Below are 23,957 nucleotides of genomic sequence, written 5' to 3'. Positions count from 1 at the left end.
ATGATGAAGAATACTCCAGTCACCATTTTGCTTACTTTGTAACTGGAGCCCTTTCAATCATAGCTAATAATTGCATAGGTTGCTATCATGGTTCAACACATGCTTTCCTCCAGCAGCAAGAAACCTATGATTTTTAAACCAATATTTCTTTCAGCTACATGTAAAAATAATCACTGTGAGAGGGTTTGCCATTAATCAGTTATTTTTTGTCACCTATCTCTTTCAGTGCAGAAATATTAAGATTTAATCCACTGAAGATGATTGTTTAAGGAAGTCTGTATTCTTAAAATTACAAGTTCATTTTTTTAACAGTTTGCAGACAAACAGTTTTCACTTAGTAGGGATACCTTGCTTGGAAGGACCCATTCTTTGTATGTTTTGTTTAAAATTTATTTATTGGGTCTTCGTCTAAATATCTGTCATTAGGATAACTAATAGTACAAGGAAGAATTTTAATAATAACCTGATAGTTTCATTTCTGTGGTAACTCAGTAATAATCAACTTTGACTCCTTGCACTTGTGAGAAACAAGGAGACACCATTCAAATAATAAGCAGGGAAACTGGAAAAATGGCAGCTTTTCTCTTGTGCTCCATCCCTACCCCAGGGAGCTGATCATTTACAGAGCTGTGATTATTACACACAAAATCATTATTAATCAATTACATATAGAAAGTTCTGCTGCTCATATTATGAGGGTCTAGTTACAATAAATCATGGTGATGGGCATTTCTGGTTTTCTTTTTTTTAAACTGTTACATGGGAAGCGCCTGCGGAAGATAACACAGTCCCTCGTATCCTTACTAGAAACAATAAACTATGACAATAAAAGACCTATATAGATTACAGTTAATAATGAGCTATAATGTGTCTCTGTCACAACTACTAAATTATGAAAATGAATAGGTGATGTAGATCATTCACATCATGTTATTAGAGGACCATTTTTTAATTGATGTGTTTACTTTTTCTTGTATTACTAAGTTGCTTCAGTAGCTTGGACATCCCTTATTTAAACAATTCTTGAAGCTTTTGAGAATGTTCAGAATAACCTTCCAGACTGTTGTATACTTTTTTCTGAACTTTAATCAGCACCTCTTGAATGAAAATTCACTAGGGTGTGGTGTTTGACTTACACTTTTTCTCCTGGAACATAGACACACACTATCGACCTCACTCATCAGAGCAACTGGAAAAATCAAAAGCTGAAGTTTTTAATCTTTGCCTGTTCTTAGGTGAACTAATTCCTTTTCTTTTTGGATAATCTCAGGCTTGGTGTCTTTCTCTCTTCCTGTTTGGACTTGCCAGTTGAAGGATGCAGGACAGAATCTCTTTTTTGTTTTTGCTTTTTTTTTCAAAGCAGTCTATAAAATTGACATCAATTTTAAACATTTTTGACACCAGTTTTAAACGCGCGTGAAACCTGTGTCACCCAGAACACTGTTACACTGGTAGACAATGCCAGAGATGTATGTAGAGAAGATGGCATTAAAAAATAAAATGCATCAAAATTAGTGTATGCACCGATGCCAATGCCACTTTCAGTGCTGAAGAATCCATTCTGAGTTATGGAGAAGGAGGTAGAAAACAACCTGTGTTTTTCCCTGAGAGGAAAGCATATGGGGATAAATCCTACATAACATGGACTATTTGTGGAAGGAGCAGATGGCAACATCAGAAGCTACTGGAGTTGTGTCTGTTACCTAAAGTGCTGCCATTGATTTCAACCCTAGGGTAGTAGATAAAGTTGCCTTAGAAGTCATTGAGAGATGCCTTTGTACACAACTGGTCTTAACATTTCGGTGCCACCCACAGAAAAGATGCTTTCCTTTGCTTTGTCATCTGCATAACATGACTTTTCTGTAGCATTTAGTAGAATGCCATTCTATTAAAGTCTATGAGAGAGCTGCTTCAGAGACATGAGATCAAGACTTTCACTGATAAAGCTGCTCATATACACTGCTACAGATAGGTAGATGCTACTAGAACCTGTTGGGGACAGTTCATCTAACCAAAACAGTCAGAGGAAGAAAGATCTTATTTAACAGGGGAGTCACCTGTGTACATCCTGGCTCCAGAGACAGTTAAGCAAGTTAAATAATCTGTATTGAAACTCTGTTTGCCTTTCCATCTGAAGCAGCAATCTTGCGTAGTCTGAGAAGTTTCAGGAGTTGCTTTTTTATGTTGTTGGCACCATAGAGATGGGGACTTCAGTCAATCTCTAACAGTTGTGATCTTCCAATAGTAAAATGTGTCAGGGTGCATGATGAGTAGCTGAAGCATTTTTGTATCTCACCTTGTTTCTTTATTGTCTTAACTTTTCAGAAAAGTCAAGATCAATGACTCCCAGTCCTTTAGAATTTACTGAAATGCCAAATATGCTTTAGGCAAAATAGTGTCCTCTGCAGCAGGTATATTCCTTGCTTCAGATTATTTAACTACTTGAGCTCAAAGAATAGTTTACTAAAAAATGAGAAACTAAGAGTTGAAGGTGGAAACCTAGCTTTTCAAACTTTTTACTCTCTTGCTTAAAACCTGGAATTGAGGGAACAAGTCCTGAAGTCTTGAGAAATGGGAATATGGTAATCGAAAGCAGTATGTTTAGTCCCCTCTCTGTAAATTATCTTTTTTTTTTGTTTTCACATGCATGCTTTTACATCTAAAACATATTTAGATAAACTTATTTGCTTGTGTATCTAGCCTATTTATAGTGTTGTTTATTTACTAATAAACTAGTTTTTAAATGCTGTGCTTGTGCTTATTGAATGATAATCAAAATTCAGTTTAAAAAAGGCTTTCACAAATATTAGTACATTATTTCAATGAAAAGAAATGCAACGTTACCCATTTCTTAACAAAATAATAATTTAAATAAATATGTGTAAGCCAAGATGCTTACACAGACTGCACTTTTATAGTGTGTGCTTTTGGATAGCTGACAAGTGCCAAATGTTTGTGTAAAGTGTATCAATCAGAGAGAAAAAAATCTACTTCTAAAAAAGCAAATAAATTATTTTATTTTAGCTCTGTGTTTGCAACCTTGATTTTTATGTAAACAGAAATATCTTACTTCCAGATTGAAACTTGTTACTTCCACAGTATAGACTCTGAAAACAGGACTTGTTCTGTCAGCTCCTTCCATTGTTAGCCATAGCATCCTGCATCGGAACATCAGAAGCGGCATCCTCTGTTTTCACAAGCAGACGGAAGATTCAAAATGTGCCTCAGATAAGATAATGAGGAATAACTTTTTGCCCATCCTTGGCAATACACAACCATTCTTGAACACGTCAGCAGATTGCATGAAATGGTAAACAAGCAGCCTTATACCTAATCTGCAGAGGCCTCTAGGAGACCTCTAGTAGCCTCAGGCCTCTGGTAATGGCCTCTCTCTCTGCCGTGAAATAGGACTGCAGCTGATAGATGATTGATTTGTGGTTCTGGTCTGGGAGCTACCTTGTGCAAATTCTTTCCCTGCAGAGGCAGAATTTACTCCTAGTAGGGTGGTTTCATATAGTCATCTTGGTTGGGCCCCACTTGATTTATTTGGTTTCCAGATGTGAGAGGTGTGGATCCTGAGAAATAGGATGTAGGTGTGTAGGTCCTGAGAATGACTTACATTCTCCATGAGGAGCGATTCTCCATGAGTAAGGGTAGAGGTTTTGTATGCAGATTTCAGCTGTACCAAGTCCTAACTGATTCTTCGAATGGTAGCAACACATCTTTTTGTAAGGCAAGTTTCCTGGATATTTACAGTTCAGTTCTTGTTTGTTAGAAAGAACCTTATGATTTTAGAATTTTGTATGGAATACATGAAATTACTTGAAATGTAAAAGAACTCTGTTCAGTGATGAGACTTCCTATGTGTGTGCTTGTTTGTTCTGTGTTGAATAAGCAAGTGACCTATAGTTAACTGCTATAAGTGCTCTACATTCAATGAGTAGGTCCGTCAGTTCTCTAGAATGAGACAGAGCTCTGGAGATGTACTAGCATGTTCAGTAACACTTAAGATAGATGGGGAATACTTGGCCATGGTACTTTATCTGCAGAGCATAATGACAGCTTTGCTTTACAGAGGTGGTTTTCAATTTTAATGTTGTTTAACCTAGCCTTTTCTGTTAACTACTTCTTACTGTCTACCCCAGATTGTCAAGGGTCAGGTAATTCCAGAAATCAGTGAGTGACTTTGAAAGTGCTTGGTTTTTTTCTTAAAAATGTAAACATGGATTTATTTTTTTTTTATTGAGTTTGTCTTCCACACCAAGAAGAGGATACGTTTTAGGAGCATATCTATATGCTGCTTATTTCAAGCAGCGAATTATGCAAATACTCTTAATTGGAGACTCTTAAAATACAGTTGATTTTTGGATCATGCTGACACTTCTCAGAGTAATGTTCAATGCATTTGGGTAGATACAATTTTGTAGTTTTGCTTGTATGTGCTGCCAGGTGAGTCCGGTTCCAGAGTGATGTCTGTCTGTCATCAGCTGTCCAGTAAAGCTCATTTGTTTGGTTTCATGTGAAAAACGTCAACTCTTAACCTTTCTGCTGTAGATGTAGTTTTAAGAATTTTTGTACAATTCCCATCCTAAAGTACATCAGTATAGGATGGATCTTCAAGGCTTCAGACTGGTTAGCCTGCAGTTATACAATGACACTGCTTTTACAGGGAGAACATGAATACTCTAGAGCCTCTCCCGATCCATGAGGCAGATTACAGATTAAATTAGTTTTTCAAAATAGATTTTGGTCATCTGATTTAGAATGCAGAGTCTTAAATTATTTGGATAAAACCAAGTCTTGTACCTTTTTCGCCTGTTGCACTGTCAGTACCAGTGTCAAGTATCCTTTGACCAGAAACCTAAGATTAGGTGTTCGTATGCATAAGACAGTGATTGGCAGCTGTGTACATTTCGTAGTTTCAGAGGCTTCAAAACATGAGGGCTGTGTTGCAGCTTAAAGCTGCTAGTGTGTTGCATGCCCATTATGGGGGGTTGCTTTTGGGTTCAAAGTGTCTTGGGGCAGAGCTTGGGTCTGATGAAGTGCAACCGGATCCATATTGCCAGTACAGACAGTCCAGGTACATCATCTCCTGAGTTGTGCCACATCATTTTCTTAGATAGTCAGTTATCATGGCCCAAAACTCAGTAAACATTAAAAATTTAGTACTATGGACAGTAACAGTTCAACACTTGAGCCTACTAGTCAGCCCTGTTTTGTTCAGCAGGGAAGAACTGACCAAAGGCATCACCTTAGTGACATTTCCTAGTACAGGAGCGATCGACCTCCTGTGATCCTGTTTGTCAAAACTTCCTGCATTCCTGAAAATGAACTGTTTATTAATTTCATTTTTAATTTTGAGGGCTGTTTCTGGACTTTTCTTATAATCTGGAATTATATTTATATAAAATATTAATATTTTTCTTTTAAAACTTCTAATTTACATTTATTGTTTGCTATTGTATTTTTATTAAAATGTCTGTCTCCATCTATATGTGCAGACATACATGCAGTGCACAGACATGTACACGTATACATGTGTGCATACGCACATATATAACATCTTTAGAGCTAATTTCTGTACAGTTAGTTATTGATTGTTGTTATAATGTTCTTAGAAAAAAGATACCTCAGAGCAGATAGTGTCTGGTCTTGTTCAAGACTCAGTCACAAGTTTTATGTGCTTGTTTCTCATATAATTGTATGAAATATTAGTAATCTTAAAAATTAGCCATAAACATCGTGATGCTGAGAATTTCAGAGTAAAGAGCACTTCGCAATGACATGTGCATACTGAGGGTATGTGAGGCAAGTGATTCGCCACCCCAAAAAAGAGCTTAGTTAAGACTTGTGTTCTCACTGCTAGGTCATATTGTGCTGTTCAGATGAGCTTGAGTACTGGGTGCAAGGCAGAGCTCAAACCCAAAACTAAAAGCAGGGGAACATACTGTCTTCCTTTGCTAGCAGTAGCTAGTTCAGCTTATTCACATCCGCTACCGTGCAGTTTGCTGTTTTACCGTTTGCCAGCTGTTGGCCACACAGGGAGCCACTTAGTTTTTGGGGGTCAGTTTTCTGCCAGATGAGAAAAGAGGTGAATAATTTTTGCTAGATTAGTGAGTTGAATTTTGTTTACCATGTGCTCAGATGAGCAGTAAAGCACACACAAGACCAGGAATAAGGGGAGGGGTTGCAATAGATATCATTAAGATGTTTAACACATCATGTGCACAGGTGACACTCGGTTGTCTTTTTTTAAAAAAAAAAAAAAAACAAACTTATCTCCAAGGAAGAGGAACAGAGTTTATTTCATGTCTTTGCTTACACCACCAGCTGTAAGTAGAGGTGACCCACCACCATTAGTGGTCCAACAGCTTCATCCTTCCATTTCTCCAGAGCTCTATAGGTAAATACTGCCTGGTCTCCTGGCACTTGCTGTTCATCTTGTGTCTGTGCCATATGTCTTGAGGCATCATCTTATGAATCCTCAGAGCAGAACAGTTCCATCTTGGGTCTCTCCCCAGATCAGATAATTCATTCAGCTTCTCCGTTATGGCCAGAAGTATTTTTTCTCCAGGGTTTCTTAATGAGAATGTTTAGTAATACTATTGTCAGAATCCACCCTGGAGGTATTCTGTTAACCCCTTCATCCAGTCTGATGTCCCTTGTCAGCAGGTGTTGTCATCTGTCCTTCACCCATCCTCACCCGCTTTTCTGCTCTTTTGCTGGCATTGCAGTCCAGAGTTGGTTTCTATAACTAGATCCTCTGTAATGTTCTCACTAATTGCTAAATAGGACTTGAGCCAGCAAAAGTTATTGTCATGTCAGTTAATGGGGAAAAAAAAAAAATCTCATCATGTACAAGAATATCCAGTCTTTCTTCTGCTGTGTTTTGGGGTTTTTTTTATTGACTCCTGCATGTATATGGAAGAACCTCTTCTTTCATCAAACAGTCCATGTTAATGTAAGTACCAGGGAAAATTTCATCATATCCAAATCCTGTGGCATCTGTTTCGGTTTCCTTTTACTTCTTTAATGGATTCTGTGTATCATAATCACTAAAAAAAAAACCATTATTGATAGAGGGTGTGGACAGTTTGGAGGGTTAAGAAGGAAACCACACACCTCCACACCTGCCTCCCACGCCTCCCCATTTAGTTTATAACCAGAGCTGCTGTCAGGAAAGATGGTGACCAAACCATCTCATGTTTTTAATGGAATTAGATGTAAGTTTTCAAAAACTGATTGTATGCTAAAACATAAAGGCTGCAATTTAGATGTACTTTTACGTTACCTTATTTCAGGTGCCCAGTTTTGACACAGACCAGCATTGTATTTTAACTAGGTTTTGTGATGCACAAGAAGACCAGACTTCGGTATATCAGCAATCAGCATTGGCATGAGGCAAGGGGTATTCACATGATGAGTATTTAGCGTAACATTAATTCACACTTTGCGAGCTCTTTTCATGCAGGAGTGTCTGCCTTCAGAATCTCATGGTGAATAAGGGCTGTGTGAACCTGGTGCGATGCAACTGCCCTGGTTTTACAGAAGAATTTCATCTGTGTAAAACATGACATTACACTTCAGTTTATTGCCTTGAAATTGTTGCAGCATGGATAGCATTTGGATATATAAACATCCACAAACCTGAGCTAGACCCTCTTTTTGAAGATGGAAAATGCTCCACGTAAGAGGCACGATGGAAAGTGTGTACAGTCTGTACAATCTTCCAGCAGTAGATTGAGACCAGTGGCACTTTCCCGAAAAAATAAATTACCCGAAATTTGCAGCACATTCATATTCAATTTCATCACAGCAGATGCTCATTAGTATGTTGTTATTAATTGGTATTCACTTTAGGTTTTGTTTAAAATGAAGATAATAATTAGGTTTTAATTACTGCATCTTTCTAAGGGGGGGAGGGGAGGAAATGCCTCTCAAAGCACTGAAGTATTTCCTGTACAGTTTGTTCCATTACAACTAAGCCTTGCAAGAGTCTCTGAGACACATTTTTCTGCCAAGAGACTTCTTTTCTATTTCCTTTTCTTTCTTTCCTGGTTTTAAAGTATTAAGAACTAATTCTAAAGGATTTGTTTGGTGGACATAATGAATCATATCACAGTAGTAAGAGCCACTGTTCCTTCTAATCAAATTACCAAAAAGACTTTTCACAAAAGTAACACTCTCAAGCAGCTGATTAATGAAGTAGTGCTACTGTTTTGTATTATAATTAATTGAAGTAATACAAATAACTTCTGCAGCCAGTGGAAATCATCTCCTTTGCAAAGCAGTCGAATAGAGTTAGCAATCTAGAAGGGGTAGGTTTTTGTGGGGTTTTTTAATTTCTTATTGCCTTCATCATCCATAAAACCATAGGTGACAAAACAGAAAACAGTAAATGGCAAAGAATACAAAGTAACACCACCACAGAGAGGGCTTGAAGAAATGGAGAGAGTCAGGTGCAGAAGAAAGCAAAAGGGCAGAAAAAAATGAGAATGCAGAAAAGATTTAAAAGTTCATGTATGTGGTGGGACTATAGAGAAGTGTAGGAATTTGGGAGATGCCAAAGAGTAAATAAAAGACTTCAACCTATTATAGAGGAATATGAGTAATCTAAAAAGCATTGACCATCACATCTTTGGTTAATACAGGCATTCACAACAGTTCAGAGAAAATTAATCTAAGTTGGGACATTTAGTTTTCTGGCCTGTTCAAATGTACACTTTCAAGACATTTCAAGAGGTTTTACATGCTGCTTAAAAGGTGTTTAGTACAATAGCATTGTATCTAGGTAAGTAAAACATCAGAACTAGAATCGTTAGTTCAGTCTTCTGCTACCTTGCTGTTGTGAATTTTCTTCAACTTTTTCTTGTTTATTTCTCCTTTTTTCCTCTCCTTCCCTCAGACCTTTCTTGTTTGGATTCTCTAGGTCACCATGCTGCTGGCCTTAGCTACTGAATGGATTTTAAAGGTTGATGTGTTAGCTACTCAGGCACCCTGTTAACAGGATAGAGGAGAATGAGGCATCTCAACTGGAAGTTATCATAGAATCATTAAGGTTGGAAAAGACCTCTAAGATCATCAAGTCCAGCTGCCACCCAACAAGTTACTTGCAATGTAATCTAAACCAGCCAGGACTGAGGGAGGGGCCTTCTAATATCAACACCCAAATGCAGCTGCCACCAACCTTTCTTCCATAACAGAAAAGCTGGTGAGAGAGACAGTGCATCTTAAGTTCTGCTCAGGCACTGTGTTTAGGGTAGGAAGATGCTCGGCAATGGTTAAATCTTTCCAGGTCCCCTTACTTTCAGAGAGTTGAGCTTTGGCATTTCTAAAAAAGAAAAGGAAAGGTGGACACTGGCTATTTTTCCACCCCCTCTGTGCAAGATTAAGAAAACCAAGTTCAATTCTGTGTTCTTGCCAGAAGGGTCGCAGACCTGTGTCTGCATCTGGAAAAATCCCCTACTCAGCAAGTACACTGTTACAGAGTGAGAGAGTTGGGACCATTGTCCATGTGAAATTTTGTTTTGATGTGGAATAACCACATCATGGTTTGCTGGGCCACAGGAGTGGAGTGAGAGCACAGGGGGACCTTGCTCCAGAGCCGAGTTTTTAGGCATTTGTGAGACAGCAGAAGAGACGGTGCTACCCTTCAGTCCAGTCTTGTTCAAACATCAGCAGCTGTAGGGACAAGACAAATACTAAGCTAGTCATTGCAGTCAAGCCAGGGTGCACTTGGACACATCTTAGAGGCATAGGTGACCGTCAGGAACTCCAGAACTACAAACGCATTGCGTCCGTGAGTTTCCTTTCCTAATGTATGCCCTAGTGAGTGTTCCCTGGTGTGTGTGGTAGCTGAGCAAGACTATTTTCTTTTCATGACTGAGCATTTTGTATTTTTGTGCTTAGTGATAGGAAAATTTGTTTTGCCAGTGTTCACAATTCACCAGTTCTGTTAAGAAGAGGCCATCAGTTTCCTATTATGTAATCTGTGTAATCCTAAATTCTTCCTGGGAGCACGGGTCAGAGATTTGCAGTTGGCCTCCTGATGCTACAGGAAACGGATTTCTTTAAATGAAGATTTTGTTGGCCAAGCACAATGAATATTTTTTTAACTACATATGTTATTTTTATATTAGAAACTTAATTTTTCTGTCAAAGGAGTGAGTAACTGTGCTGAACACAAACTATATAGCTTTGGTTCCTTCATCTGTTTATTGCTCTTTTAAATGCAATTAATTTAAAAAAAAATGTTTGGAATGGAAGCTGTCAAAGCAGCAGGCTTATCTGCTGAAGTCAGTTCTTAATGATATCAAGAAATCAAACATCATAGAACAAATAAGAATTTCAAAATAGAGTTTTATTTTCATGTACTCACCATTCAGTCTTTCATGGGAAGAAAGAATGCATAAATGATGATACAAATTTAACCCAAGTTCTTACCATAATGTTAGGGGTGTCAGGTTTTCATTACACAAATAATTCCCCATTAAAAGTAAAATATTACTTGGGTTGGAATTTTAGGGATTGGGATTTTTCTCCTCTTTTAAACCTACAGGTTATCAGAAATTAAGGAACTATAAGAAGTGATAAGTAATGCATAAAGTCCTTTTAAATTTAAGGTACCTCTTCCTTGGATTCGTAAGTATGCTGTAATATGCATACTTAATTGCATGAAAATCTTCAAACCCTTTTCTTTTCCACCAATTACTAGTTGTAAGATGTGGCAGGAAGCTAAAGGGAAGGAGATACTAGCACATTACCGTTAAAAAAAAAAGTGTGTGTAAATATATATCTCTATGTGTGCACGTATACATTTTTACATCCTGATTTTTGCATTTTCTTTATCCATTTAAGCAGTGACTTTCAATTAGCCTGCCTACTAATATCAGGTCACTAAACTCTATAGCAGATGCTTTATTCTTTCATGTGGGTTGTCATTCGTTTGCTTCAGTTGGCTGGCAAAGGTTGTTGTATATCCATTACCAGCAACACAGCACTTTGCATTTCTGAATTGACAAGCAGCTATATTGACCTAGCGCTTATTATGGGTCAACAGCTGCGTTAACCGACGGAAGGACTGAGGGGCAATTAAAATGAATTGGCAAAAATATATCTTCCTAATTTACTCCAATTTGTTATTTATGCTAACATTGTATGGCTTCTATGGTGACACTAAACAGAATGGACCCAATAATGGCAATTAACATAAAAATATAATGGCTAATCAAATTGACAGCAACTGTTTCTCATCATCTCGACATACAATACATTATCAAAACAAACTATTATGAAGGAGGTAATTTCAGTGTTCTATTCAACCTGCTTCATGTGTGCAGTCAGGGAGATGTGTACCAGCAATTACAGCTGAATCTAAAAAACTAAACAAATAACTTAATCGCTGTCGTCCTCCTTTTTTCTTCTTCAGGAAGCAGTAATCAGGATTTACTAAAAATAACTGGTGTATAATAGTATAATGATGATGCATATCATAGAATAGCTAATAAGGAATAAAATAAGCTTCTGTGTGTCTTTTTTTAAAACAGGTTCACATGAAGTGGAAAAAAGTGTACTGTTAAAATATATAAAAAATAACTAAGCACTAGTAATAGTTGTCAAATGTCTCAACATGAGTTGCTTAATAGTTATAGATACTTTATAACATGTCAGTAGCAGTGTAAAATTAGTTGAATTTAGTAACAAACTTGGCTTGATTGGATAGAATAGTGAAAAGCTAACTTAAAGCAGAATTCCAGTAAGCAGACATAGTTTACCAGTTGCTCTTTCAATGGCATTTTCAGGATCATTACTTGTGGTATACTGAGTAACATTTTTACATTGGTCTAAGCACATTCTTCACTGTATACACAGCTCATCAAGAAAATCTTCAAGAGTTTGTGCATACCTGCATGTGTACTAAATGTATTAAAATGAACACTGCTTCCACGTTTGATGCTGTTACTGTTATCTCATTCTTAATTAGGATTTTTGTGATGCACAACTGCTCAAACTGTCATTGGCCAGTATGTTAACTCCAGTATTTTAAACAGCAGGGACTGGAATGTGGTTTTATTGAACAGTTCAAAAAGACTAACTTGAAAGCATTTAGTTGTAGCATGGGCAAGATGGATCTCATGTCTATTTGAGCAGTCTTCTAGTGCACAGAATGGCGACAGTGATACAGATGCATACAGGCATGTGCTTTTGAACTAGAGGAATAGCACAGAGGCTTGACATCACAGACATTCAATTGAATAGCATATCCCACGTGTACACACCTGCAGATTTTTGAACTAAATGTGTGATTACTAACATGCAGTAGCCTTCACAGATGTGTAGAGCAAGGTGATGACATAGCTGTACAGGTATATATGCACCTGTTCTTACTTGAATGGTATGTTCACAATTTATATAACCACAGCTCTGTATCTGTGTGTGGGAAGGGAGGGAATACAGACAAACACCTGTACTCATCAAAAATATACATTAAGTGTTTTTTGAGTCATTGCATTGTACAGTATACTAAAGCACTAAAGTTATTCACAGACTCACAGGATGGTAAAGGTTGGAAGGGACCTCTGAAGATCATCAGGTCCAACCCCCCTGCCAAGGCAGGATCACCTAGGGCAGGTTGCACAGGAACGCATCCAGTTGGGTTTTGAAGGTCTCCAGAGAAGGAGACTCCACAACCTCTCTGGGCAGCCCATTCCTTTGTCCCATTGTTCTTACGATTTTCATTTTGTTGCTAAAGCATCATTGTGATACGTGTATCTATAAGAATAGATAAATGCGATTTATGTTTCCATAAGAATGGGTAAGTTTAGTATGATTTATATAAATGCTTGGTGTAAATTGTGAGGAAAAAGTGTAGAGATGTAGTGAAGAGATTTGCAGCATAATAATAGTTCCAAAGTCTGACTTGAATGGAATGTATAAACTGTTAGAAAAACCAGCAAGAATCACGTTCTGATGGTGGACTTAGAAATGGCTGCAAGAGATGCACTTTTGAGTTGTTTTTTTTTAATTACTATCTTCTTGCATTACAGTATTCTGATAAGGCCCTGTACACTCAGCTCTGCTTTTACCGATACATTTTTGATGTGGAGTATGCAATGGATAAAGTGATTACTGAAGATGAGAAGGGTAAGTTTAAATTTTTAATTAATTAACTATAGTTTAATAGCAGCTTGCATGCTAGAACCTAGACCTATACACTTGTGCTCTTCAAATCTGAATGAGATTTTCTATTTTAGACTATGAGGCTGTAATCTAAAGTAGAAAATAGAAGAAAGTATCAATTTAGGAATCGCCTGTAAGAGGAATGTGTTGTGTTGGAGTTAACCACTTTAAGAATATATTATATGTCTCCTTTCTTCTTTTGAAGTGACTGCGCTTTGGAAGAACTGCCTTTCTTGCACATTACAGCATTAGAGAAAATTCTTTGTTTGAAGTTAATAGATTAGTAAATTAGATTCAGTAAATAGATTAAAACATATGTATACAATATCTAAAAGAAAAGCTAATTAAAATTTACATTCAACTATTAATATTGAAGAGACGCTTTTTATCAGGGAGAAAATGCTGTCACAAACAAAGCAGTAATGCTAATTGTCTACAAAGCTCTGTTAAATATACAGATTAAGCTAATGTTAGGAAGAATTTTTTTCTTCTCTTCCAATTACCATAACATTTCTGAACTAAAACATACTTAATGTGTTTTAGGAACATGGTTTAGTGGTGGTCTTGGCAGTGCTAGGTTAATGGTTGGACTTGCTGATCTTAAAGGTCTTTTCCAACCTAAATGATTCTGTGATTTCTAAGCTGTAATAGCTGCACAAAACCCGTGGATCAAAGTGATTTTCAAGCTGACAGAAGAGAATTTCTGAAGGTGGGCTACTGCTTGGCCAACTTGGGATTCTTAAAAACCATGTTTGGATCCCACAGTTGAAGTGCGTTGTCCACAGAGAGCACTCCCACTGCGTCCTCTGTGCGGTTCTGGTGGTGCCTGTGAAGAAAAGGTGCTACAGCTGGAGACTACTATTCTGATAGCTGCTCTGCTGTGACAGTCTTCCCCACCACTGCCTTGTGTCACCAGCTAGGTTGCTGGGTGATGAAAAGAGACTAAACAAAACTCAGTCTTTCTAAATGTAATTTTGATTAGCCTTATATGAAAATCAAAATAGTGTAACCTCTTGGCTAAAAAGTGCCCAAATAAGCGAACAGTCTGGTTTTGGCTTGTACTTCCGTTTCTTCTCTTAGAGGTTCTCATTTCCTTTCCTAATCCCTCTAAGACAGTGAGCTCACTCTGATGCTCGCACTTCAGAATGGCTTTGTACATCCAAAGAAGGTCACACTGTATAGCCATCTCAGTCTAATACAACTTTGTAGATGTACTGAAGGAATGTTATATGGTGGATGCTACTCCTAGCTGAAACCAAATTACTTTGTGCATAGACCTTTTACCTAATATGAGGTCATAAGAGTAGAAGAGGCTTCATGGGTATCACATCCAATACCCTGCTATGCAGACCACCACATCTTTAAGGATTGCAAGTTTGTAGCACTTCATTTTGAAACTTCTGGGTAGTTCTTCCCCTTTGGCTGCTGTTCAAGATGCGTTTCAGACCCTCGATCTATGATGACTGAAAATTCACTATAATTTTCCTGTACTAACTTGTTTGTGGCTGGTTTATGTCCATTCACTAAGTGTTTCTTTATTTCCTTTCACTGATGTTCTCTACTATGCTTTTGGAAACAGTGGTAACATATCTATTCAGTTTTAAACTAAGACAGACATACTCTCAGCTTTCTTTAGGAAGAATTGGTCTCTGCTGCATGATCTCTTAGCACCTTTGTGTGCAGTCTTTTCTAGGCTGAATTAATCTTTGAGTATGAGAAACTAGAAATTACATGGTATTTTAGATGGTAACTATCCAGTGTCTTGTGCACTGGATCTGTATGTTTGCTGGAAGTACTTCTGCTGATGCTTTCTTGAGTCACCTATGCCCTGTTCATAGCTGTATCATATCATTAACTTGTAGTTAAGTAATGAAAGAATTCTTGACATTTGAGGTTCGGTTTTTTTCCTCCTCTCATTTCAGAATCATGAGTTCATATCTCAGGTTCATATTTTCCTGGTTTCATTCATTTCGGACTGCTTAATCTCACTTGTAATTTTAGACTTCAAGGTTAATGAATTATCTCCGAAAAATAGCATGGTGGCTTCTGCATTCACATAATTTCCCACCTTCTGCATTAATCGGAAAATGTTTCTTGGACCCTCACCAGTAATTGGAGAAAGTTCAATAAAATTAGTTTCCAAAGTAATTCTCGAAGAATTGTAAGAATTCTGCTAGGACCTTCTGTTCTCTTGAACAGTTTACCTTTCAGCATGGTATATTTGTCTCTTTTTATTAGCTATTTGAAAGTTACTGTATAATCTTCTTTAGCCAGCCAGTGATTTCAGTCTTGGTGCTGCAGCAGGTGTTAAGGCCAGATAAATTAGGTCTGTTAGTTTTCCTTTGAAAATTGGTCCTCTTCAGAGAGACTAACTAGGCGAGTCTGGTAAACCTACATACAATTCTGTCCATTTTTTGGGTACCTTTGGGGAGGAAAATGTCTTTCTGTTGCTCTGAAATACATGCAGAACTTGAGAATAATTGCTTATGGCTATTTAGGTCACCTTTTTATTTTTACAGCTAAATTAATAATTATAGATACCAGTGTTCTGTTTTCTAGCAATGTATGTTACTGATTTGACACACTTAATGTAAAATTCTGTAGGATTGAAATAATTTTCATATGCCAATTTTGTTGTAGTTCTGAAATGGAAATTTAGAACTCCCCTTCATAACATGAAGCTCATGTTTATTTTCCCTTGGAAGCCAAAAAATTCTGTTTTCATGCTATCATTCACAAGCCATTCTGTCCTCACCTGTGATCAGCACCACTGCTTTTATCAAAAATGGTAGCAAAATTTTAGTGCAGGTTTTGTACATCTTTGGTAATTTCAGTCTCCTCTTTACTTTTTATGTGTCTAAACCACTTAGTTACTGTTGTTTTGATTTTAGTTTTGGGAGGTTTTTGCTTTGTTTTGGGGTGTTGTTTTTCAAAGCCAAAATTGCATGTACTTTTGTCAATTCAATCTTCTATTGCCATTTTTCCTGAATTTTTAAAGACCAGTTCTTCTTTTTTTGTGTAGAGTCTGTTTATTTTTTAATAGCAGCTTTAGGCATAATTCATCTTGGAGTGTTCTTCTGTAAAAAGAAAGAAATTTAGATCACTAGAGATTCAAGATATAAATGTGTTTTCCACCATAGTTTTAAAGAATTTGTATCTTCTCTCATTCAGAACCTTAAGATTTCATTACTAGTTCACTTGCATTTTCTATACTTGCCTCTTCAAAATAAAGAATCTTAATCACAGAACAGGTTTTGTTTGTTCAGCTATTTTTATTGAAGGTCCATACTATTTCTTGAAATAGAATCTAAAATAATAATTATGAAATCAGTGAGAGTTCAAAAAGACATCCAAGCTGCTCCTTTTTCCTGCAAAGAGGATCAATTCCTTAGCCTACTTTTTAAAGATAGACTAAATTTAAAAATCCTCTGGTGATGCAGGTTCTACAACTTGTCAAGTTTTACAACTGGTTTCTTCTGGTGCTTCACTGTATTTACTATAGAAAGCTCTTCTTTATATGAAGAAGATGAATTTTGCTTTCTGAAGCTTATTCTGTGCACAATGGGTGACAGACTATTCTCTTAGAGAGTTTTACATATTTAAAACCTGTATGCTATCTTCTAAGTCTCTTTCAACTACTAAACTGAATTTTTTTTGAGAAACAGGGAGAGTGTTTTCCACTTTTCTGCATATTTTTTTGTGTGTGTGTTTTTTAATAGACCTTCGGTAGGTCAGATCTACTGCAATAGAATACAGCAGAAGGATTAATTAACATGTTTTGTGGACTGTTCTTCTGTTTATTTCTACCAGCATGATGTTTACAACATTTGCAACAACATTGTTCACTAATGTTTCATTTGTAATCTACTGTATTCATTATATACTCTTGTTGGTCCATCTTTTCCCTGTAAAAATCAAAAATAAGCTGATTGGTCTACATGATGTTTTATTGTTTCAGGTGCAGTTAGCTGTCAATTATACCATCCAGGAATACCTGGAATATATAGTAAAGGGACTTTAGTCCTACTATTAATAGTAGCATTTATCCTCTTCACAAATGTTTCCATTCATCTGCAATTTTAAGGTCTGTTATGATGATACAGTTTAATGTTAACACTGTGATACAGTGCAAAGTTCTTAGTTGTCATACTACATATACAAAGTGCTATTCTGAAATTGCTTTGCTGTCTTACCATAGAATCATAGAATAGTTTGGGTTGGAAGGGACCTTTAAAGGTCATCTAGTCCAACCCCCGTGCAATGAGCAGGAACATCTTCAACTAGACCAGGTTGCTCAGAGCCCAGTCCAACCTGACCTTGAATGTTTCCAGGGATGGGGCATCTGCCACCTCTCTGAGCAACCTGTGCCAATGTTTAACCACCCTCATTGAGAAAAATTTCTTCCCTAGATCTAGGCTAAATCAGCCCTCTTTTAGTTATAAACCATTACCCCTTGTCCTGTCACTACAGGCCCTGCTAACAAGTCTGTCCTCATCTTTCCTGTAAGCCCCCTTTAAGTCCTGGAAGCCTGAAATAAGCCTTCTCCAGGTTGAACAAGCTCCAACACTCTCAGCCTGTCCTCACAGGAGAGATGTTCCATCCCTCTGACCATTTTGGTGGCCCTCCTCTGAACCTGCTCCAACAGCTCCATGTCTTTGCTGTGTTGAGGGCTCCAGAGTCTTTCTAAATTAGGAACTGTTGCACAGTTAGTATTGGGTCAAAACCCAGTTTAATTTTCAATATCACTATGCCAAACCCCCAAATTTATAGATACCAAGAATACCATAAGGGCTGTTTGTTCTGAATTATTTTTTTAATCAGGAAAGGAAAAAGCACTCGATTGTGACTAGTTAATGTACTCAAAATGTTTTCAGCTCTTTCTTACACTTAGTTTTTCAAAGCTGGGTTGTGGATTTAGTCAGACATTGCTCCTTAGATGAGCAAAGCAGTAAGAAGTAGCAGAGGTAGCAAAGTAGTAGCATCCTCTGTTCATTTGTGTGAAAAAAGGATAAGTAAACTATCTTAAATACAGGAGTATGCTCACTCTGTACGCCTTAACTTCAGAAATGGAAACCAATGTATTTTTATGGCTATGTCATCAGGAGATCAAAATAGAGTGTAGTAAGCTTTATATCATTATTCCATTCAAATATTGGTATTCTTAAATATTCAAAGATATTACTGTTTTCATTTTGCTTCTACAGTAAAATGAAAACCTGTTAAAATGAAGAGGAATGGAGCCCACATAAAGTCAGTACAACAACTCTGCCTCACACAGATGTTTCTAGATCAGTTCCCCCTCCTGGCATCAAATAGAAGATAAGGATGCTGCAGTCTCCTTACTCACAAAAGCACTAATATCACTGAGGTTGTTTATGGTGCTGCAGGTTTTTTTGAGAAATAGGATCCATCCCATTGCTAAGAGAGGGAAGGTCACAGATGTTGTTTGCAAGGCATTTAGGTATTTCAGGGACAGAAATTGCAAAGCTGCTGTGCTCTTTCCCAGAATATTTTCAACTATTGGGCCTATGGTTGTTGAATTCCAAAAAGTCTGAGCATATCTGTTTAATGGATAAGCCGGAGAAAGTGAGGATGAAAGGAAGATAACTTTGGGAAAAGTGGTTAAATGTTCCTGTTTGTTAGGAAGACCTACATCTTCAAAGCATATGCCACTCTGTGGAAATAGAATATATTTATTTTGATCATATACTCAATGTACTGCGGTTTTGTAAAACCAAATGCATATTCAGAGGATATTTTCACACTTCTATGACAGCTTTGTCATATGTGTGCCTCACTCCACCCTTCCATGCAAAGACCAAAAGTGCCTTGTTTGCTTTATGGTTGACTAAATTGTAAAATTATGTTGGGAAAAGTGAAACTCTTCTAGGCTGTTAGACCTAGACATAAAAAAATAAAAACTAGCTCTGAATATTTGCGTGAATCCTATCATTTCAGTGTTGGGTGTTTTTCCCCAGTATGTTCATGACTTACTGTGCCAAGTAGCAGGTTGAAGTCTTTTTTTTTTTTTTTTCTTATGGAAAATTTTTGAAAACTCTTTGAAAGAAGACAGTTTATAATGGGAATCTTGAGAAAGCTGCTTGTCAGTGGGATTTATTTTATGTCCTGTCAGCAGGCGATGGTGGTGAGACTGAGGGAGACAGACTAACTGCAGTTAGGGTTCAAAAGACGGAGCTGAGCAAGGAGGTGTTCCTGCTCTGAGATACAGCGTGGAGGTTCAGTCAGATAAATATAGGAGACCAGGTGTGAGATGGAGCTGGAAGGATTGTATTGTATGTGAAACCAGTGTAATGAAATGGAGACTTCTAGCATCAGAACAATTTGCCACATTTTAATCAATATACAGGCAAGAAGACTACAAAAAAGTGCTTCTAGCAATAAATAAGAAGGGCGATATAGTTATCTGTGTGCTTTTCAGGGGAAGATAAGGAGAAATCGTAGAAATAACCTACGTGCATATGTGTGTGTGCATTTATTTTTAAGATGGCAACAGCTGGAACTTGGTTTATCTCTTTTCAAAGAGTCCAGTTTGATAAACAAAGCTTTCCTGTTTGCGTCATGTCTCCAGACACTATTGCTAAGACTTCAGTTTACTATAGTGATCTTTACATCCAAGCAAACAAATGCTTCTCTGCACATTTGCTGTCAAGTACTTTGTCTTCCAATCATGGTATTCTGAAGAGATTGTAAAATAATAATTTTCAAGAATTTAATCTTTGAGTGTATCTTCAAAAGCACTTATTAATTTTTTCCTTAACATGTTGTTTTGAAGAAGAAGATTTCTGAACTCTTTTTTTTAAATTTGAGTCACTGTTTCTTGAGTATTTTTAAATCTCACTAACTTTTCTGAAAGTGAAAACTATTGCAAATTATTCACTGTAGGTTTTTTGGCCTTTTTGAAGTAATGTATGGGCAGTTAGCTATCTTTAAATCTTAAGTTATCCTCCTATAATGATCGTACCTTTTTTATTGCCAGTTGAACATTTTTAACATCTTAAGTGTAACTTTTTCTCCATTCTATTTCTGCTCATGTGGTCTTTTTGTTAAACCTACAAAATCTAAGTAAACCCCATTACACTGTACATTTCTGTAAGCCTTTCTGTGAGCACAAAACTTAGCGGGCTGTGACACCTCTCTTGGAGTTATGAATTGTTATTTTCTCTGCTTGTGAATAAAATAATTGGAAATAATGAGTTAAAACAGTTATGATATGTCCACAGGGTGGGAAATCTGTGGCATGACAGGAGAGCACAGTGTACTGTGGCTCATACTGGTAATAAAACTGTTTTGATTGGTGAAGCCTTTTTTTTCTTTGCATGTAGTATTAATGTTGCAGGTGGGATGAAGTAGTGGCTTAACTAACTTCTGACTCCTCGTGAATTGGAATGGTTATTTGACTTTTTCAAACAAATATCCTGCTGCTTCTTATAGATTTTTTTTTTTTTCTGTGGATAGGAAAAAGTGAACAGAAATATCTTCTCACTTGCACGTCAGGATTTTTTTTTTCCTACTTAGGCATGTAGATACATGCCAACTTGTTATACCCGTGCAATGGTGTAGTCTATCTAACGTCATCTGCCTCCTTTATCAGTTCTCTTGTGAGTTTCTCTAAGCAAAAAAATTTTTTTAAAGCTCTTCTTTCTTCACTGTTTCTTTTTTATCTGCAACTGTGACATTTTTCTTATAGAGACCTTTGTCTTTCTGGTTTCATCTCTGTTAATAAAGTTTGGGGTTGTTTCTTGATGGGAAACAGTTCTGTTAAATACAAGTCAGAAGTGACAAGCCTTCTTTTAACGACTACTGCTTCTCACAGCAGTAAGCTGTTTTCTGTAGTGCAAAGCGCAGAACTAGCATGTTTTTCCTTTTAGAAGCCCTTTAAGTTTGATGGATCTGGCAGTGTACTAAAAAAAAAAATTCCTGTCTTTTGGATACCAGAATTCTGACATTGATGCTATTTTTTTTAAAATTATTTTAGTAGAAATTGGAAATATAAATATAAGCAATTTAACTCTGTATAATCCATTCAGTATACATATGCCTAGACATCAGAAGGATAATGTAAAGCTAAGGCTTTAAAGAGATTTAAAAAAAGATACAATTATCTGTATGATTTTTAAGTCTCATAAGAAATGTATTTTAGAACTTGCCAGTGATGGCTCATAATCACTTTGATATTTTGAGGAAAATGGTATCCTTAAACAGATGATACAGAATTTATTTTTAAAAATGTATTGTGCTTATACAGTTGATGGCTTTTATTTCCATAATGTTTTTTACTACATAATTATACATCTTAATTACGTAATTACCGTCATAATTATTATGTAATTACATGTAGTTCCACTAATTACAAAATCAGGAAGTGTAATTATCTACTAAAAACTTTCTGAAATCTTATTTGTTCACTAGAGATTATTTAAAAGACCAGTGACCTACTGAAGATGGTGTAAAGTGTTGTAAATACCAGCTTTCCTTTTCCTTTCTTCATGGCCAGTACAGTTTGAGAGGGTTGTGGAAGGACTTTCATGTCTTTAATTACTATTTCCCTTAAAATTAGGTTGGAAACCTTGACTGTATTGCCTGCAAGTTTGGAGCCTCTTAATTTTTGTCATTTATACCTTTTATCTTTAAATTTAAAGATTCCGTAGCTGAGATTACAGAATGTTGCATATTTTCAGTTGACACCTTTGTAACTTTATTATTTGTATTTTGATTGAGGGTATCTGGTTCAGCTATCTGGTGTCAACTACAAAGATGTTTGAAAAGTATTATTTATGGCCATGTATATGTGGCGTAAAGCCTTGACTCCACAAAAAAATAGGGGGAATGCAGCTGACTTTTCATGGGCCAAAGATTTCTTTTATTGAGTAAAACTGCTTTTTTAAATTTTGTTTTCCCGTATCTATATACATTCATGTCTGTATGCTGATTTATTACTTACTATTGCACATATGTGGTTATAAATTTGTCTAACTGTGCAGTTTGAAACCAAAAATAGTTTACTGCATGATAGAGAAGAGAAAATTCATATTCCGGACATTTTATATTTCTCTTGTCCTGATTTTTTATTAAAACTGGGCAGATAGAAACTTTATTTTCTACATATGAAGTCAGTCGTGCTATCTTTGGTAGATTGAATGAAAAGAGTATTTTGAAATGTTAGATTTGGCAATTTTTTTCATTCTGTAACACTGTGATGTATCAAAATGAGAAATACAAAGCTTTCTCTCACATTCATCAGGACAGCAAGCATGCATTTATTATGTCACAGTATTAAAGCGAACCACCAAGGGGAAAATACTTTCAGTAACAGAAAACAGAATTCATGTGAAAGGGGTGATGTAAAAAAGTGATCACAATTTGTGATACTAATACAAAGGAAGAAAATTGTAATCTTTGTGTCAGAAAGGAAACGGTGAAATTGAAACATGAAGGAAATGGGTTACTGGAATATTGACATTTCTGTGGAACACCTCAAGACTCAATACTGTGTTGCACATATATCAATGCATAATTTTTCTGTGCTTATTACATAAGGCAACTGCTTTACTGTATACTTGCCAAAAGCTATTTTAAGCTTCCAGACTTGGCCTGGATCTGCAGGTGATGTGAATCTGTCATCTTCTTGATGTTCAATGTAATTGCCTCAACTCACATCTGTTAAGCATACAAGTCCGAAGGACAATTTGTCTCCAAACCAGTTTGAAATACATTGACCTTTAAAAGAAACACATAGAGTCATTATTTGTGAACAGAGATTAGGAAAACAGAATCCTTATTTGATCTCCAAGATTTAAATTAATGCTGCAAATAAAATTATTTTAATTATTATATTTACTGAAGTATAATAACTGCACAGGAGACATTTCTTTTGAAATATCTTTCAGTATCCTTAACAAACAAAGGATTTATATCAAAGACATAAAATATAGTTACGCTCTTTTCTCTAAGAAATGGATGGAGATAAATTCTTCTCTTTATTAAGGACTAGGCGGCCATGTAGAGAATAGCATAATGGAAAATACTTGTTTTATTCCGTAGGGGACACAAAAATGGTGCACGATATAGGTATAAAAATGCTGCACAAGACAGAGAAGTTTCTAAATGCAGCTTATATTTGGTTTATTAAATCAAAAAATGCTTCCCTTCATAAAGGAATATTACATTTTTGTCATTGCTTGATCAGAAAAATGTGGCAGTAGCAACCAATCCAGATTGATCTATTTCTGGGGAGGAAAAAAAAAAATTGAGCACTTGAAGCCATGGGTGTTACTGCCATGAAAATAAAGAGTGCACGAGAAACTGTTTGGAGTACATATTCCAGAAAAGCATGTGCGACTGCAACTGCTACCTCTTTGCCTCACAAGCCATGCCTCCACTTGCACGGTTTTTGAGTCCTTCTCTCAGCAAAGCTGCACTCGTTCCATGACAAAGAGTGGCTCTACAAGACGCAGAGAGAGAGAGAACTACCTTTCCCCCCCCGCCCCAGTTATTTTAAGGATCATTTCTTTGTAACAATCCAACTACCAAATCTCATCTTTCAGGCTAGTGTAATTCCATATTGTTCTTTTGAGAACAACTGGGTCCTCTGTGACAGGCCAAAACGTGGCTCAGCCTTGAAGAAAAAATACAGCAGGACGTTCTTCTGTCCTGGCTTGTGCATCTTCTGTGAGCGGGCTTAGATGGGTGAGAGGGGCGGCTGGTTGGGTTAGGGAGAAATGAGTTTAGAAGAAGTTGATTTGATCCTGCCAGGATTA

General features: G+C 36.7%; 1 protein-coding gene across 1 annotated transcript in view; it reads left to right on the top strand.

Annotated features, from left to right (window-relative positions):
• The window catches only part of POLA1 (DNA polymerase alpha 1, catalytic subunit), a gene marked incomplete at both ends in the record, with an annotated part of 209,080 nt that overhangs the window by 152,462 nt on the left and 32,661 nt on the right, over positions 1 to 23,957 (top strand). The window contains one exon of the mRNA XM_082004557.1: positions 13,047 to 13,143. Coding sequence (XP_081860683.1) covers positions 13,047 to 13,143 — 97 coding nt within the window. The remainder of the gene's footprint in view (positions 1 to 13,046; positions 13,144 to 23,957) is intronic.

The sequence above is a fragment of the Phaethon aethereus genome (assembly GCF_964289735.1).
Source record: "Phaethon aethereus genome assembly, chromosome: 1".
In the NCBI taxonomy this organism is placed as follows: domain Eukaryota; kingdom Metazoa; phylum Chordata; class Aves; order Phaethontiformes; family Phaethontidae; genus Phaethon; species Phaethon aethereus.
Note: the sequence above shows the minus strand (reverse complement) of the source record. Positions and strands in the feature narration are given on the sequence as shown.